Source organism: Ochotona curzoniae, unplaced genomic scaffold, assembly GCF_017591425.1.
Source record: "Ochotona curzoniae isolate NIBS_2020 unplaced genomic scaffold, NIBS_Ocur_1.0 scaffold_4505, whole genome shotgun sequence".
In the NCBI taxonomy this organism is placed as follows: Eukaryota; Metazoa; Chordata; class Mammalia; order Lagomorpha; family Ochotonidae; genus Ochotona; species Ochotona curzoniae.
Window position 1 is genome coordinate 7210828 of NW_024467118.1, and position 18068 is coordinate 7228895.

At 45.0% G+C, this 18068-nt stretch overlaps 1 protein-coding gene across 1 annotated transcript in view; it reads left to right on the forward strand.

The window, feature by feature from the left end:
- The first annotated feature begins 2401 nt into the window (after nucleotides 1-2401).
- C1QTNF7 (C1q and TNF related 7) overlaps nucleotides 2402-18068 on the forward strand; it is a 92394-nt gene continuing 76727 nt past the window's right edge. The window contains exon 1 of the mRNA XM_040966085.1: nucleotides 2402-2629. Within this exon, the coding sequence (XP_040822019.1) occupies nucleotides 2617-2629 (13 nt within the window). The 5' untranslated portion in view covers nucleotides 2402-2616. The remainder of the gene's footprint in view (nucleotides 2630-18068) is intronic.

Below are 18068 nucleotides of genomic sequence, written 5' to 3' on the forward strand. Positions count from 1 at the left end.
ATAAGTCTCCTCCCAACCCTGTCAGAGGCAGAAGCTCAGAGTCCATTTTTCCATTTTGCTCGTCTCAAAGGGCAAGGCTTCTGGAGTTACCTGACGTTGCCTCTCTGCATGTGAGCATCTCTCAACCCAGTGACCTATCAGCTACATAGGCAATAATTGGTCTGTGACTGAAATAGGCAAGTAATTACTTATCATGCCTTTATCTGTATCCTCTTTCTCTCTCTCTAAATGCCATAACTGTACCAGAACACCCACATTAAAAAATTCTCATTAAAAAAACAATGGAGCAATGGAAAACACACAGCGGACCCTCAAGCTGTTGATAAAAACAAATCCTGCCAAGCAGACACAGTGAAGGCCCACCCCTTTTTGGGGAGAAGTTCTTGGTAAGGTTTAAGTTTCCCTTTGAGGGTGAGCAGCAACTCCCTGGTTCACCAGTTTTACAACCAGGAGTCCTTTCAAAGTGGCTGGGTTTGCCCATGCTTCTCCTTGGTGGTGTTGGAGAGCCTGTCCTCTGAGCAGACCAGCAGCCCACCTCCTGCTAGTGGAAGCAGATGTGTTCAGTCTTGAAACACATTTTTTTTTAAAGATTTATTTTTATTATTTTTTCATTGGAAAGGTGGATGTACAGAGAGGAGAGACAGAGAGGAAGATCTTCCGTCCGATGATTCACTCCCCAAGTGAGCGCAACGGGCCGATACTATGCCGATCCGAAGCCAGGAGCCTCTTCCGGGTCTCCCGCGTGGGTGCAGGTTCCCAAAGCTTTGGGCCGTCCTCGACTGCTTTCCCAGGCCACAGGCAGGGAGCTGGAAGGGAAGCGGGGCTGCCGGGATTAGAACCGGCGCCCATATGGGATCCCGGGCGTGCAAGGCAAGGACCTTTAACCACTTGCGCCACCGCGCCGGGCCCTTGAAACACATTTTTAAACATAGGCTTATAGAACTTTTAGCAATGTAAGTCCCTCAAAAAAAAAAAAATCAGTCGGCTCCTGTAAACCTTCAAATGCATGTCCTCTCTCCCCATTTCCCTTTATTTTCATTTGTAATTTAGCCACATCTTCCAAGGGCTCATCTCATCCCTGAAAGGGCTTGGTAAATGCAGCAACAATAGTGAATGCATTCAAAGCACGAGTTACAAATTACATAGCAAATACCACCTTCAACATTGTTAGGGATGTCCGTTCCAACAATTTTTTCCAATGCAACAAAGTGGGAACAACAGGCCCCTCATTGCTCACTCACTCACTACCAGGCCAGTGCCAATAAGTTTAGGTTCTTGTTTTTTAGTACAACACTCCACGTCCATGATCAGACTTGATAGGAGTCAGGAAATCCATCCTAGATGCTGTGTCAAGCACTCCTAAATCCCAACCACTCATAATCAAGCTTTGGTATTTGCCTGCAACACAGTAAGATGTTTAATTTTTATTCATGTAATAAATGCAATATTAAAGGTATATGCACAAATTGGTAGCTTTGACATATTTGTCTGCACTCTTTCACAGTTAAGGAAATTAAAGTTTGATAAAGTCAAATAAAACATCCAAGGTGGAACAGCCAAAATGGGGTAGATCCAGGTCTACAACACTGCGAGCTGGAGTGTTCATTCATGCAGCGTTTAAGGAGGGCTGTTTGCTAGTCAATAATGAGCAGGACTTGAGATACACCATAAAGTATCTTTTAACTCACTATTTTCAGCGATCACACTTTAAGTTGGCTGTCATTTAGAGTCATACATTTTTGCATGCATGTGTGTGGGCAGAGAAAGCTGGCAGAGGGATGACACTAGCAAACCTGTACCACCAGGGAAAGACTGGACCTCGGAAGTTTGTTTACACAAACAACTTTTGCCGAGCAAGTGTTCTTTTTGGAATGTACAATTCACATACAGGATAAAATTTAAGATGAGATCTCTATAAATGACATAATTTCAACCACTTTCCCCTTTTCTGGAAGCATCATGTATGACGACCTTAAATTGCCAAATAGATAAACTGGGGGCCAATTTCCTGGAAATAATTCCACGAGCAGATAGGATATTTAAATACAATTCCAGTAATGCCTCTATTCTTTGCAAAGAATTGATGGTTTTTGGTATCTGGGCATCTTCTTAAAAGGTAATCACAGCCTTTTACATTTTCACAGAAACTCCGCAGTCAGACAAGAAATGGATGAAACAGAATGGCTTCGCTCCCTGACATGCTTCCTTTCTGTTTGCTGAGCTCGGGTTTGCAGGAGGACGCCCCCACTCCCACTCATTCCTAACGAATGTATATATTAAGCCCTTTGAAATGTGAGTATTATGGGAAGGATCGCAGTTGCTTTAAATTATAGCAGTTGGCAAGTGCCTGGGAGAAAGAGTGGGAGGTGATTTAAAGTGAGAAAGACAGTTGCAAAACCTCGTAGAACAGCATGAACTCCAAGCTTCAAACACATCCTCAAGCTCGGACGGGCACTTTGCTTTTCATCAAGTTGTGTTTTTGCGTTGTTTTGGAGCAGCTTTGAGTAATAAACACCTATTTCCACTTTAACTTTTTTTTTTTTAAATGTTTTCCAAATTCATGGGACAACCAAAGCAAGCCAGCCTCATGCTTGGGGAAAAAGTTTGATCCCAACCATGGCCAGAAAAGGTAAGTGACCGTTTTCACTGCAGTTTTTCTCTTTTTCCCTCCTGCCTGGCCTTTGTCAAAATATTTACTGGAAGAACTTATGACAGCTACTTGTAAAGAAAGGAGGAACGTGTAGAAAGTATGTCAACAAATGATAAATCAGAGGGTGCAAAGCCACAGCCGTAACGCGTTCTCCTACTTTCTATTCGGCTTGACGCATGAACCTCCGTGAAATGTCTTTGACTCCACAACATTTCTCTTAGAGAATGCGTGTTGCACAGGGGTCTTCAAAATCTCCAATCTGATGAACACAGCATTTGCCAGCATGGTCATGGCCTAATTCATTGCCAAGGCCATGATATCTGAGTTCTCTTATCCCGTTATATACAACTCCACCTCCGGAGCTGCGATCCTTCTAACTTGGAAATCTGTCCCGTGGAAGATTTTAATATCATTCCCCAAATGCTCTTCGCTGTGGTTACTATGACTTCTTATAAACTTGTTTCACAGGATGTGTTTTTAAAATGTGAACTAAATCACCTGACATTCCCTTTGGAATGACATGTGAAAATGTTACAGACATTGTATATCCTGGAGAAGGAAAAACAGTTTGAGTTAAAACTAAGTTCGAGTTAACTTTCGTTTGATAGTTGTTGTCGCCTGTGTCATTATCAAAGTGGGGGTGCTTGGCCTCCTCCACCAGGCCTCCTGGACAGGTAGGGAACAGAGCGAGGGGGGTGTTTTCTTTTGTCTTCCTAAGCAGCGGTACTGTCAGAAATATCTTGTAATTTGTGGTGTGGGGGTTTGCAGACGTGTGATGCATTGTTTCCATTTCCGTAAGAAAAGTGTCTGTTAATAAAATTCCCGTCTTTTCAAGGCAGAATTCTAGGTGAAAAAGAAAAAATCCAGAGAACTGCAAATTCCTCTAGCAGGCTCAGGTTTTAACAGAGCCTCATAATCATTTCTGCAACACACACATACGCATGCGTGCTCAAGGGCAAAGGTTACAGTATCTTGTGGCTTTGATTGCGCTGAAGTAGATTTGGAACACGTTACCTAGGTAACACACATCACCTCAGTTACCTAGCTCGGGCATGGGTGGACATTGCTTGTGGACACTGCAAGGTTCTACTTCCACGCTGTGCCAGCTGTGGCTGTGTTGTTAGGCTATTTTCTTACTCTGTATCGAATTCTGGTTGTGGAGGAAGATTGCAGACACTTGCCCTGCCCATGTTTTCAGTGGAAGGAAAGCGATTAAGGTCAGAGGAAGCCCTTTATTACAGAAAAGCTGGAAGACAGCACGGTGGGCTGCTTGCAAGGTGCTGCAAAGGCTCAAGTGCCTTCCCTCCACCCAGGGCTGGAAGTGGAGTGGCTACTCGCGGCTGCCTATTCCTTGGCCTTCTTCTACAATCTTCTCCATTCCCTTCTCCCTCCGTTCTTCTCCACACTGGCCCACAGGAAGGAGGGAGCAATGGTTTGGACAGAGCTGACCATTACCTTCGCCTCTCTCCAGTCTACGCCACCCACCCCGGGCCAGTGAGGGAAGCCCCCTCCCTATTTGGAGGGGGTCTCTGGGCCCCACCCATGACCTCATAGCAGACAGCCGGCGAGCTGGGGTGGCTGGCGGTGCATGGCGCCTGAGTTGCACCCTGGGGATGGGTGCGGTCTGGAAACACGCGCTCTGTGCCATGACGCGAGTGCTGGAGCTGCAGCGCCGGGGCTTCCTGCATGGGCTCCCAGAGAGGCTGGCGGCATCTCTGGGGCCCCACCCCCGGAGCAGGACAAAAACAAAAAGGGCTAGGGTTGGTCACTCATGAAGCCTTGAGCCGGCTGACTCATCCGTGGCACGGTAATGAGACCTGGATGATGCCCCAGAAAGGAAAGGATAGGGTTGTCCCAAAAAGGCTCTGGTGACAGACGCCCAATGTGACCAAATGTACCTCCTGGCTGCAGAGAATGGGGAGAGAAAAGCAGCAGGAGGAGACTGTTAACTGCCCAACTGCCGGAGGGTGGGCTTCCACAAGCCTGATCAGCCCAGGTGGTGGGTCATGGTGGGAGGCCTCCACATGAACCTAGACTGGTCAAGCCGCAGGCTCAGGCAGAGAGCTGACAAGGCAACAGCCACGGGGTCAGTTCAACAGAGAGTAACCCAGGGTGTGGACTATACCAGATATTTAACCTAGGCTTTTCGAACTTGGTCCTGGGTGACTGTAGGACAATCATACCAAGAGATGCTTTGCAAAAATCAAAGACTTTCTGTAGAGTTGTGTTTGAATTAAACCTTGGTAGATGTGCCAGATATAGTGAGAAGCCTTGGAGGGACATGGTGTCTAAGGCCGAGGCACACAGATGGAAAGATCATGGCTGTTCCTACTACAATAACTTAGGGGTGACAAGGCTGTGTTCCTAAAGGATGCTCCAACGAACGCTAATGTCATGAATTATTCATAAAAGGAAAATCAAAAGCATTTCCAGATCAAGCAAATTTTGGAATGTGGCAGCTGTATACCACAGTAAACTGGAGTGGCAGCTCCAGGGCCACCAATGTTATACTTCAAATCGGCAATTGTGCCCCAAAGTGGCCCCGTGCCCTTGGGCCCATGCAGACATCGGCCTCCTTATCCACTGAGTGATGATAGTAATCACACCCACCGTTTAGGACATTCTGAGGATTAAGCCAAGGCCCTACTGTAAGCTGAGTGCTTGGGGATGCATAATGGGAGCTTAGTGCAGGTCAGATCTTCCTACTACATGCTGCTTTCTCTCTTGGAGGACTTCTCGCATGTTTTAGTTGGTGAATGTGTGTTCTGATTCTCCGTAAGTGCGTTGTTAGAATCTAATGCTTTCCCAGTTCATTGAACCATGGGACTGAAAGCAGAATGGTTGTGTTGGCCCCGTGAGCTGAGGTCACGTGTTCACCAAGGCCACAAAGTTTCCTGAGATTTTATTGAAAGTGACATGAACCACTTCACAAACGCCTTCCTCAACAAATGGGATGCCCACATCTAAGAAAATGCCTGTTTGCAAAACCTCTGTTCACCTTTAGAAGGGACAGAAAGTGGTAACAATTCTGGTCAGGAATTTCACAGTTAGCTTTCTTCCTCTGCCTAGAGTTTGAGGGCATGCTATGTAGAAATGAGAAGAAAGCATGATTCTACCTTCAAGGAAAATAAAATATGTACATCAGTGTCTAAACTTCAGAATCATGTATTGCAAGACAGAAGGTGAGAACAATTGAGTGAAAAGAATTTCAGAGTTGGCCATGGGTACCTGGATTGATCAGAATAACTTGCTGCTTCCTTTCACATATACTGTGTATGTGGAACTGCACAAACATTTCCCATTAGCGTTAACCCACTCACACCTCACCACAGGCCCTGGGTGGCTGTGGACCTAACCATTTCACATAAGAAGACTGAGTTCCCAGAGCAGCTCAGTCTGGAATTTCTGCCTGGAGTCCTTCAGGAACTAGTTGGCAAAACAGGGGTGTAAAACATGGTCCCCTCTGGTGTTCGCCCTTCTCACACTGGACGACTCCCAGAGGAGGGAATACGCGGTGGTCTTGGAGGATGGATATGGACTGGTCCATTCCAGTCAGAGGGAAGACTGTTAGCAAAAGCCTGGGAAAGGGCAGCACGAGGAGCAGTAACAAAGACCCTGGCAGGGCAATGTGCATCCAGAGAAAGATGAGCTAGGAAGATTTGGTTGGACCCAGATCACAGGAAGCCTTGAATGCCAAACCACAAGGTTTGGGTTTTTTTTTTTATTAGATAATCACTAAAAGTTTGTAAACAAGAAAGCAACATGCTGGGGACAATGAATCAGGGTGTTTGCTCAGTGCGCAGCAGGGGCAGCAGCTCCCCTTGCCATGAGGAGGCTATTGTGTCCAGGCAGGAGCCGGCAGCCAGGCTCGTTCTCACAGCAATGAAGGGGTGGAGACACACATTCAGCTCAGCTATGCTGAGACTTTGACCATCATGATAATCTTTCAAAATAACATCCTCGCTAAATCCACATTCCACATGGGCCTCAATGTCAGCCCTGCGACATGGGAGGGGTGGGAAGGAGGGGTGCGTCGAAGGGGCTAGTGACCTGGGAGTGTCCTGGCAGCTCTCAGCGCTTTGACAGAACTCATTAACCATGTAGTTCCCTTTGTGAACACCAAGTTCCAGCCCTCTCCTTCATATCAAGCAGGCATATTTCCAAAACAACTTGAGGCTCTACAAAAATTTTATGAGTTTACAGCTAAAGCAATTACATATTAATGGGATTGGTCTGTGACTATGAAGGCATGGTGCATTTTAATATATCATTCAAAAGAAGCCTATATCCTGGCTGGCTGCCTTTTGCAAACTTCAGCTGTCTTTCTGTCATGAGAACTCTTATTGCAGTTTGTACCATATCAGAGGCTGTAGCGCTTTGAATGATGGCACCGTTGGACCTTCTGAGGCTCCTACACAGATGGCAAGCTGCTGGAAAGCAGCACCAGTATTCTTTGATTCTCCACTGTCTTCCTACAACACATTTGAATCTTCCTTTATAGACAAAAAGGCACAACATTTATAGGATTGCAAGAGATCCCACGTTTCTGTGTTTCTTCGGTTTATTCAAACTGGAGTCCAACAGATTAAAGCAACAGGAACTTGAGTTGCAGCAAGTGCTGGTGTGCCTGCCTCCACTGTTTCCCACATGTGTCAGACAACGATCTTGGCAGGCCTTCCTTCACATCAGTCGTGCCGACTGTTATAATTTATCTGCCTTTTTAATGTCTGTGATTTCTGGTTTATACCTTCCTTGGGAATCTGGACTGACTGGCAAGGTTGGAGCCTGATGACTGGTGACTGGGCAATGCCTGCTGGCATCACTGCCCTCTTAGAGGCGGCCACGCAAAGTGAGTGCTCTGCTTCTCTCAGACACTCCTGCTCTTGCTTTGCAGGAAAATCTCCCATCAGCACCCCGCCCCTCCTCCCCAACACATGCTTGGAGTAAACTTTCAGAAAAGAAATGTTGTTTCCAAGATACCTCTGCTTCCTGCTTTGCAAATCCTCTGAAACAAAGAAATATCCTTGAAGGAGGCAACATTTCTAAAAGGATACATTGGGAGGGGAGAACAGCATGAATAATTGTTTCCATTAAGTGTTCCTGCCATGCACCTAGCAGGTCTTCGACAATCAGCAGAAAACTAAGTGTCCTAGTAGATGATCAGAGGACTTCTTGAGTCACTCCATTTGTCTCCAGAGGAAACCAACTGTGATCTGATTAAGCCTTTTTGTAAAGAGTCTAGCATGTTCTGAAATTGTATTTATCCTGTCTCCATGTGTTCATCCAAACACTTGCCACACTGCCATGGGGAACCCCATAATAGATTCCTTATTTTCTGTAGAAATCTGGAGCTCTGGTCTGGCCTTGACTAATTCTTCAATAACCACTTCCAGTTAACTTTAAGTGGATAAAATTTCCCCCATAAATGTAGCAAGGCTTCACATGCTGTGTGATAAACCCAAGCAGGAATCTCCTCATCATCGTGTCACTCATCTGCAAGGTGGTAGACAGAGGACAGCAAAGCAAAATACCTTGTGCAAACCACAGTTGAAACAGACCATAAACTTTAACATGAGGGCACTCCACAAAGTGGAAAATGGAGTGAAAAGATGGGGGTTTTGGTGCAAAAAAATCTGTTTTTTCATACACATGAACATTTTGAAGATTTTCCATGAACATTTTGAAGATCCATGAACATTTTGAAGATCCCTCACCCATGTCTGTTTCTGCCTCCAATTTAAAGGAAGAAAGTTGGCCCTACTTAATGGAGTTCTAGTTATGGAACAGTTTAAAATGGTTTTAATTTTATGGTCCTCGCATGTTGCTGATCATATAAAACCAGAGCTAATGCAGTTGCCTCAATATGCAACCTAGAGGTTGATCCCATGGCTTCGTAAGCTTCTGCCTATGGTGCCAGAATCCCATATGGGCTCTAGCCCATGTCAGGCTGCTCTGCTTCCCATCCAGCTCCCTGCTTATGGCTTGGGGAAGTAGCAGAAGAAGTTTCAAGTCTTTGGGACTTGCACCAGTGTGGGAGACCCAGAAGAAACTCCTGACTCCTGCCTTCAGATTGGTTCAGTTTTGGCCTTTGTGGCCATTTGGAGGAATAAATTAGTAAATAGATGATTCTTTCTCTCTGTTCCTTTACTTTCTCTGCAATTCTCCCTTTAAAAATGCATGCTATCAAACATACTGTGACAAGATTTAAGAGGTTTTATTGGCTATCTACAGAAAACAGCTAACTCTCTAAAACTGATGGAGTCATTTGTTTCATGGTATTTCTCATACCATTAATTTATTCAGAAAAGACATTATACAAAGGAATTTTGTCTCATTCCACTCTAAAATCTGACATCAATGGAACTTTAGTTAAGGAATCCTTGAAGTGTATCAGAGCCTGCAACCCAATTTGTCACAGGTATCTATCAACTCCCAGTGTCTCCCCTCTTCCTTCACAGGAAAAACTGCACTTGTTGGCATGATTTCAGAGGTAAGATGGTGTCACTGTATCCTGAAAAAACAGGTGGTGGAAACTTGATCCTCAGCACAGCGGTGTTGGGGAGTTTAGGTCACAAGGGCTCCACCCTCATATGTGGATTGACACTAAGAAGGGGCTTAGGACTTGAGGCTGTGAGTTTGATATTTTGCCTTCTTTCTATTTCTCCCCACCCTTCTGCACACTTCATTGCCCTCTGCCTTCCACCAAGATGTATGTAATACCCAAGCCATTTAATATTGGACTTCCCAGTTTGCAGAACTGGAAAAGCAAACATTTGTTCTTTATTAATTACCCAATGTCAAATATTCATTTTTAAGACAAAAATATTTATTTATTTATTTATTTATTTATTTATTTGAAAGGCAGAATTACAAGGGTGAGTTTAGGAAGATGGGCGTCAAGAGAGAGATTCCAACTGCTGGTTCACGCCCCAAATGCCTACCTTGTCAGGGGCTGCTCCGGGATGAAGACAGGAGACAGGAGCTCCCTCTGGGTCTCCTATTTAGATACAGGAACCCACAGGACTTGGGAAATCTGCCACTGTGTTTCCAGGCATATTATCAGGGAACTGAACCAGAAGTGGAACAGCAGGACTTGAACCGGCACTCATGTAGGATGTTGACGTTACAGGTAGCAGCTTAAACTACTGTACCACAGCGCTGGTTTCTATTCTCAAGTATTCTCTTAGCAACACACAATGTACTAAGACGGGAGCTTTTGGAAATCTGTGTCTAGACTTCCTTCTGTCCACTTCCATCTTGAGCACCTGTACACAATTTTTTGGGTGATCTCTTCACTGCTCTATGTAGATATACAGAATTTGAGTCTATTCCCCTACCTCTGTGAAGTATGTTGACGCATATAAAATTACTGACATCCAGCCATTTGTTACCAACAAAGTCATGACAGCTCCGTATGATTCTAATATAATCTGGAGGCACTAAGAAAAACTTATTTTTGGGGGAATTTTTGTATCAGGCTCTTAAATTGAACAAAAATGTTTTGAGTATCTTCCATTTGCCCCGAGGCTGAGGGAGAATGATATCCAAACAGACCTTAAGAATTTAAACTGTGCATGCCACTTTCAATTTCCATGCCAACAAAGGCAAAACTGCGCACTTCCCAAATATACTCCTTCCATTCAAACACCACCAGAAAATTCTTGCCAGACCTGATCCTTTCTAACGTCTCCCAACTGGTCCTTGTTCTGCTTGAGCAGAAGTAAAGCCTGATGCTTTCTCTGGGGTGTGAGATCCTTGCAAGCTGTCCTCCTCTGCCTTGGACCACAGGGCTCCAAACAACTTTGTCTGGTGAGGTGGAGAATGGCTATCTTACTCCCTGTACGAAGGAAGAAGCTGGGGCTGGTGCTACTGTACAGTGGGTTAAGCAGACACCCATGCTTCTGGCATCCCATATGGGCATGGGTTTGAGTCCCAGTGCTCCATTTCAGATCCAGCTGTTGGCTAATATGCCTGGGAAAGCAGCAGAAGATGGTCCAAGGGCTTGGTTCCTGCACACAGCACTGGGGAACTTGGCAACTCTGACACAACTGCTGCATTTCCTGGTGCCCATGTGCCTTGGCCTTCTTAGTAAGTCCTTCTCAATAAGAAAAGCAACTGAAGCATTCAGGTTATGTCTTAAACTTAGTTGCAGCAGAGCCAAATTTCCTACGTGATATGATGCTGTTTTTCTTCATTGTTAACTTAAAAATTGAAGATCCTGGGACTACAATCTCTTTCTGTGTCAGGTTCTGCCTTAAGTTTCCCTGGTTGTTATTTGTGGGCAAGTTACTGGACCTCTCTGAGCCGCTGTCTGTTCATCTTTGAAAATGAGCATAATGCGGACTGGGCTTTCCAGAGATATAAAGCATGACGTTCTGTAAGAAAGGTCCTTTAGCTAGAAGGTAAAATACAAATGCTGCCAAGGCCAGTGAATCTGTTTTGGTGGACAAATCAGCACCTAGTTGAGGGCGAAAAGCAAAAGCATGGCCGGAAGTATCGAACACACACTAGAAACTTAGCTGATGCATTCTCATGGAGTGTAAACATGTCGAAGAAGAGAGTTTTAGCCGAGTTGAAAGTGCTTCCCTACTGTGATCAAAGCAGCGTGAAGAGCAAACTGCAGACCAGCGCTCCCAGGCTTGCTTTGATAGCAATCGTGGGCCCTACCTGTAGTTTCCCATTCCACAATTTCACTCAGGGCAGACAGAGCAGGCAATACGCACATGTGAATGGCGATGGCAGAGGCAGTGAGCAGGACCCCATGCTCACTTGTGAGGCTGGTCAGCCCAGCTGCACTGGACAGTGGCCCTGGGCCAATGTGACTCAGCAGATCCAGGTCCTCAGATTTTTGTGAAAGTGCATATATTTTCATGCCTTCATGTGGACGTTGTTATTTCAAAATATTTGCAAGGGAATGTATTTGGCCTAGCAGTTACAATGCTGTTTGGAGCACCCATCTACCGGAGTGCCTGGGTTGGAGTCTTTTTAAACCGTGCCCTGGAAGACAGCTAGGTGATGCTCAACTAATTGGGTTTTTGACATCCATGTGGGAGCCCCAGTTGTGTTTCCAGGTCCTTGCTTTGGTCTGGTGCACCCTGATGCTACTGGCAGCTGAAGAGTCGATGGAGATCATTATGTCTCTTGCTACCTTTCAAATAAACAGGTTTAAAATATGTAAAGTAGTTTGCTATATGTATATCAAAGGGGATTTCATATGATTTAATATCATGTCATCTGGAGACACAAAAAAGAGTCACCATTTTCCTGCTGTGTGAGAAACCTCCAGAGTCTTTGCAATTTAATAATAATATTTGAAGATATTTCAAAAAGTTCATGGGGAAATGAATGAACACATTAAAAAATAATCTCTATTCAATTGCAAAAAAAATTAAAACCATGCATTAAGAGTAGGCTTTCTAAAGGTCAGGAAAAATGGGTGTCATGAAAAATCTGTGCGAGGATTTCAAAATTCTTTTACACAAAGATAAGTGTAAAAGTTCATTTCACTTTTCCACAAACTTTGCACAGGTGTGTGGGGAGGCATGTGCCCTTCCCTCTCCCTATGACATGAGATAGTAGAGCACACCTTGACTCGGGAGACAAATCCACATTGACTGGTCCCAACACTCCTGCAAAGTGGATACTATGCCTGTTCCTATTTTACAAGTAAAAGCAAAGACTCAGCCTCCACTGGAAGTGATTTGTGGTGGGTGTACACCTGCTTGCCTATGGAGCCAGGGTCCTCTTGTATCCTACCAACAGATCTGCAAGACACACTGTAAAGTTCAGGTTGCTGCTGTTTCCCAGTGGTGACAAGGGATGGATGGTGCTCATCCTGTCCCTTCTTTGCAGCATTCAGCCTCCTCACCTCCCCCTGTTCTGTGGAGGAGCCACCTGTCCTGCACTGCTTCCTCTTCCAGTCCTTACCTGGGTCCTTTGTCCAGCCCACCTTTTCCATTTTCTGCCTCTTTTCATCCATTCTCTGTGCCATGCATTTCTTCTTTCCACATGATCTCTCTGTTTCCCTACTACCCTTAACTCTCTTGTAGTCACATTCTCTATTTCTCTCTTCTCTGCATGCCCATCTTCTGTTTGATTATAACCAGCACCTTCTCCCAATTCCTTTCCTCTTGCTTCACTACTCCTCCATGTCTTTTCCACACTTTTTCCTCAAAGCCTGGATACTTTCCTAATGTTTGCATATGGGCTTTATCCCCTACGATTTATGGACCCCAGATAACTCATATACCTAGCACAGTGCCCGGTGCATAGAAGAATTTTGCAAGTGTCAGTTGGCCCCTTCCACAAATGATTTCAAGCAAATTGAAAGAAATGTGCAAAACAAAGCAGTTTAAATGGAAACAGAAAGAAAATCAAAACCATAAAGTGGAGAAGGAGCAAAATATGTGAACCACAAGGACCAAGTTGGTGACCATGATTGAGCATAAAATCCCACTTCCTGGCAGCTCTCTCAATTGCTATGACTTGGGCCCCACCTTGGAATACATTTGTCTTCCTCTTATCTAACTTTTTATTTTTAGAAATCCCTTAATTTCTCGCCAACAGCCCGTGCTGTGTTGTGTGACAAGTTCAAATCCTGTTTACAAGGTAGCTGTGTGTGCAGAATCTGAGTCTTCCAGCAAAGGTAGTTTGTGGCTGAAGTCACTGCTGCTGAAGATGATTCCTCATTAACCAGAGAGCTTATTCAATGCAGCTTCAAGCCACATCTGAGTGGTTCCTGGGCCAAAAAAGATCAGATAAAGGAAGGAAAGAAGGAAGGAAAAAGTCAGGCACAGCTTCTTCTGCCTTTCCCTACACTAGCTCATCTTGTTCACCCTTCCTTTCTGAACTCTTCATCTTCCTTCTGGACTCTGTTGGGGTTTGTGCAGCTCTCACTCCCTTCAATTGACTTTCTGAAAAAAAGGTCTCAAGATTTTGTGCTAGCACGTTGGGATTCTAATCCTGAGAGGCAGCAAAGTGTCCCGGAATGATGAGCTTCTCCTTGCTCAATTTCCTTGGGATAAACAAGAGAGGGTACTATTATCCATCTCGCTGCAGTTGTGGAGCGAATTAAGTGAGATAATGTGATGTCATCAATTGCAGCTCATATTAAGAATCCTGTTTTTATGGTAGGAATGGAAGAGATGAAAAAGTGTTAAACATGCAGAGGGCTGGTTGAGTCTCCCTCCCTTCCTTCTTTCTTTCCTTCCATCTGTCTATCCTTCTTTCCTTCCATTTCTCTTCCGGCAGAACGTACTGGCATGAACATGCATTCTGTAAGTATTCTATTTGAAGAAAAATATTTATCTTTTTAACAACCCATAACAGTGACTCCAGCTGTGAAGTGCTTTCACTGTCAGACTTATTTCCTTTATTCCAGAAAGCAAGATTCTAAATAGGATTTGAGTGAGAGCCTGAGAGATTCCGACGCATTAGTGCGTGGGCAGGGAGTATCACCAGGTCATGTAAACAGAAGAAAGCGGCCGCGTTTGCCGTGGTCTTCCACTTTGGCTGCAATATAACCATCAGTGAGGCGACTTGGAGAAAACCCAAAGCCCAGCCTGTACCTAGGACCATTATGTCAGAGTCTCCAGGGCTTGAGATCCAGGCATAAATCATTCTTTAAAGCTCCCACAGGTGATTCTGACATGCGGCCAAGGCAGAACACTGCTGTTTTAGAGAAATCAGCAGCCAGTGGGGTGGAAAGCTGCAAGGCTGATGGAACCGTTGCTCTGTGCACGGTGTGAGGACATCAGCACCTTCTTAGCTCATCAGGGATTTCAGGAGACTAGAGGAACAGGAAGTGGGGCTGTGAGAGGAAGGACCAAGCAATTAGGGAGGATCTACAGTACAAGAGGCTGATCCTGCCACGCTGTGGGGGAGGCAGCAGGCAGAACAGAGCTGCAAGGCTTGGCAAAGGCAATGTAACTTACCTGAAGGTACTGGAGCCAAAGAGGAACCAATCATATCTTGGAAGTTTGCAAGTTTTGGAAAATGTTTTCCTTGACACAATAAGGTTCATCAGAAGCTCTTGACCAAATCTTCCCTTCACTCTACACTATGCATTTCCTTTTAAAAAATGCCATTTCCTACTAACTCCCATTTTTTTCCATTTCCTACTGATATCAAGTATGTTTCTTGATTACCTCCCTTCACCCTCACACAAATCTTGTAAAGTTGCTGCCTCCCCTTCAGCAGAGTAGGAAATGAGACTTGGAGAAGCTCTAGTCACTCAGTGGCAAACCAGGATTCAAGCCTGGGTCTGCATGACCTGGAGCCCCCTGGTCTTTGTACCTTACCGCTCTCTGTTTGATGCACTAATCCAATCCTTGCAAGCCATGTGTTTCCTTCAGCCTGCAAGATAGCGTGCTTGACATCTTGGCCTCTGAATGAAAGCAAATGGAAGTGAGAAGCTGCCTGAGGCTGTGGCTTCATCTTCCAGAAGCAAAGGCCCCACCAAGGTTCCCAGAACTCTGGAGGGGGTGAGTGGGCCTGGAATCTATGGAGGACAGCCAGAGCCAGGATTGTCTGTTGGTGACACTAACTGCTAAGTGCAGCGCCCTGAGCTGCAGGCCACCTGGCTTGGCTGCCCTCAGCACTGCTGGGTGCATTATCTGCCCACTCCTTCCCTGGATGTAGGACTTGCCAACATCTGCCTGCCAGATCATTCCACATGTGCCAGCTCACGTGTCTGCTTCTCCTGTTGAAAGCGAATCTCCACACTCCTTAATTCTACTTGAAACCTAGTGCCTATTTGCAAGTATTATTTCTCTCATATATCTAGGCAAAGATGATCCTGAGGCCTACTTGGATTTCTAGAATATTAACTTAGAGAATAATAAAATTTAATAAAAATATGATATTAGCTCTAAATAGCTGCATAATCTATGTCAATGAGATGATTTCCACTTGCTCTGCAGACTGGAAATATTAAGACTCGTTATTCCTTGCACTGACACAGCAGGGGGAATAAAATAACATTTCTCTGCCAATGAAAAGACCTCCAGCCCTCGAAGTTGCTGACGCAAGGTCCGCTTGAAAGTGTCAGTGACATTTCCTGTTGGCCTTTAAGAAAATCTTAAAAACTTATATTTTAAGAGAAACTGGCCTGCAGGTTCATTCTAGGACAACTGTTAGAATCTTTGAGTGTAAAGTAGAGTAGGCCTGGTACAGAGACTGTTTAGTTTGGAGAGACAAATTGCTAATGTGTGCATAAAAGCAAGGATTGAGTGACATTTTCCTTTGGCCCGTATTTTCGTATTTTCCTCAAAGCTGATCTAACATAAATGAGAGGGAAGCCACATGGCACACTCATGAAACAAGAGCACCTCAAATAAAGCTTATTTCTCGGACCACAGCTGCTCTGGGACCTTGTTGCAGTTTACACAAGGTTGCCATCTGTGACATCCCTGATTGATGACCAAAGCCATCAGCAGGAAGGAAAGACGATCATTTCCTGAGGATCCATTCTGTCTGGCTGATGCTATTGCTCCTATTAAATGATGGATGAAGATGAGTTCATTCAGGTCTGCCAATCCCTGCTGGAGGAAAAGGAGCGGATGGAACCACAGCACATGGTTAGTGCGTGGAGCAGGATACGAGTTGTGGAATGAGACTCCTTTTATTCAAAAGCTTGTGCTTGAATCAGCCAGCAAGTGGAAAAACAGGGGTTTGAGCTGACTCTCTGGGGGTGCCTCTGTGCATGACCTCAGTATCTATGACAATTTGTAAACTGCTAGTCCCTGTTTGCAAACCGGACAACTGAATCTTAGAAGATCACAACAGAAGAAGCATGTTACACAATGGCTCCCTGGGCCTGATGTGTTCTAACCCTGGGATACCATAAGCATGTGTTTTGCTGCATCTGAAGCTTCAAACAAGATGTGTCTCAGCATCCATTCTTCCCTCCCACCTTGGATATGGAAATGAGACCTCACTGAGAGGACAGCTAGGGAGTATCCACACGCATAACAGAGGCAAAGAAGAAAGGATGCATGCACAGAGTCTGTGGTGAACGCCTAGCAGGTGAATGCCTGACTGGGAAAGAAGTTTCTGGAAAGAAAGGAAAAAAAGACAAAAGTTAGATAGGGAGATGGGAATGTCATGCACCACTTGGAATGCCAACATTCCATATCGGAATGCCTGTTCAAGTTTGTGATGTTCTGCTTCCCATCCAGTTCCTTGTTAGTGCACCTTGAAAAGCAATAGGAAGATGCCCCAAGTGCTTGGTACCCTGCCACCCATGTGGGAAAAGAGGATGGAATTAAAGGATCCTGATGTCAGCCAGAGCTGTGGCCATTTGGGAAGTGAATCAACATGGAAGATTCTCTTATCTTGCAAATGAATCAAATGAATACACTAACAAATAAAGAAAATCTTTTTTTGAAAACTTGTAAAAGGTTTCCGACTAAGGAGAAAGCCAGAGGGGGCAATTCTGACTTGATTCTGAAGGAAATAGGACATTAGGAACGATTTTCAATACGTGGATAGCAGAGTTTCAGAAGGATGGAGTGGCCATGGTGTGGCATAGGACTAGGAGCAGGAGACTGGAGGGCAATGTCGTCCAGTTGCTTGCTAGAACACTTGGAGGCTGTGGTGAGTCCTACTCTGCCTCATCCTCAAAGCTGTTTTGCCCCAGTGGCTCCATGGCTGCCCCAGCTCTGCTGCGCTGGCTCACATTGAGTCGTCTGGATTCTCCCAGCTTTTGATGTGGAGAAGCCTTCAGGACATGAAAACATTCCAGGAAATCTTCCAGTGGAGAAACAGCTCTAAAAAAGGCCCCACGTTACACACGTGCTGGCATTGAGAATCACAAACTGCAGTGAGGACAAAAATGAGATTCTTTTCTCAATTGCTGCATAATGTAAATTTGAATTATGAACCCCAGAACAGACAAGACACCACTTGAAGGCTCGCTGGAATGTTGCTAAGCCTTAAAGAATGAAGTTCCATAGGCACAAGGCCTCAGCCCATCCCTGCCCGCATATGCACATGTGGTCACCCTTGATTCCTATACTTTTATTGGCGTTATCTGCACAACCAACATATTGGGACTCTCCTAGCCAGGGTGCATGTTTGGGAATGATGGCTTCATGCTGTTCACAGATTGTAGAAATTCAAGAAGGTCAGGGAACTAGAATTGAATGTGAGTTCACGTCTTAGCATTGTGACCTGGGGTGAGTTCCATCAGCTGCAGAACTCCCAGGATCCAATGGAGCAGCAGCTATGACAGCCTCTTAAGTAAAGAATTGACACTGCAGAAAGCAAGGTCATTAATCAATGCCAGCAGTGCCAACACTGAGTAAAGACCAGAGAAACCAGACTTCATATGGCCCACCCAAAGAGGGTGCCAGCTGCACAACCCCACCCATTCATTTGTTGCCACAAGAGAAATCAGACAGTGGGATTTTTTTTTAAT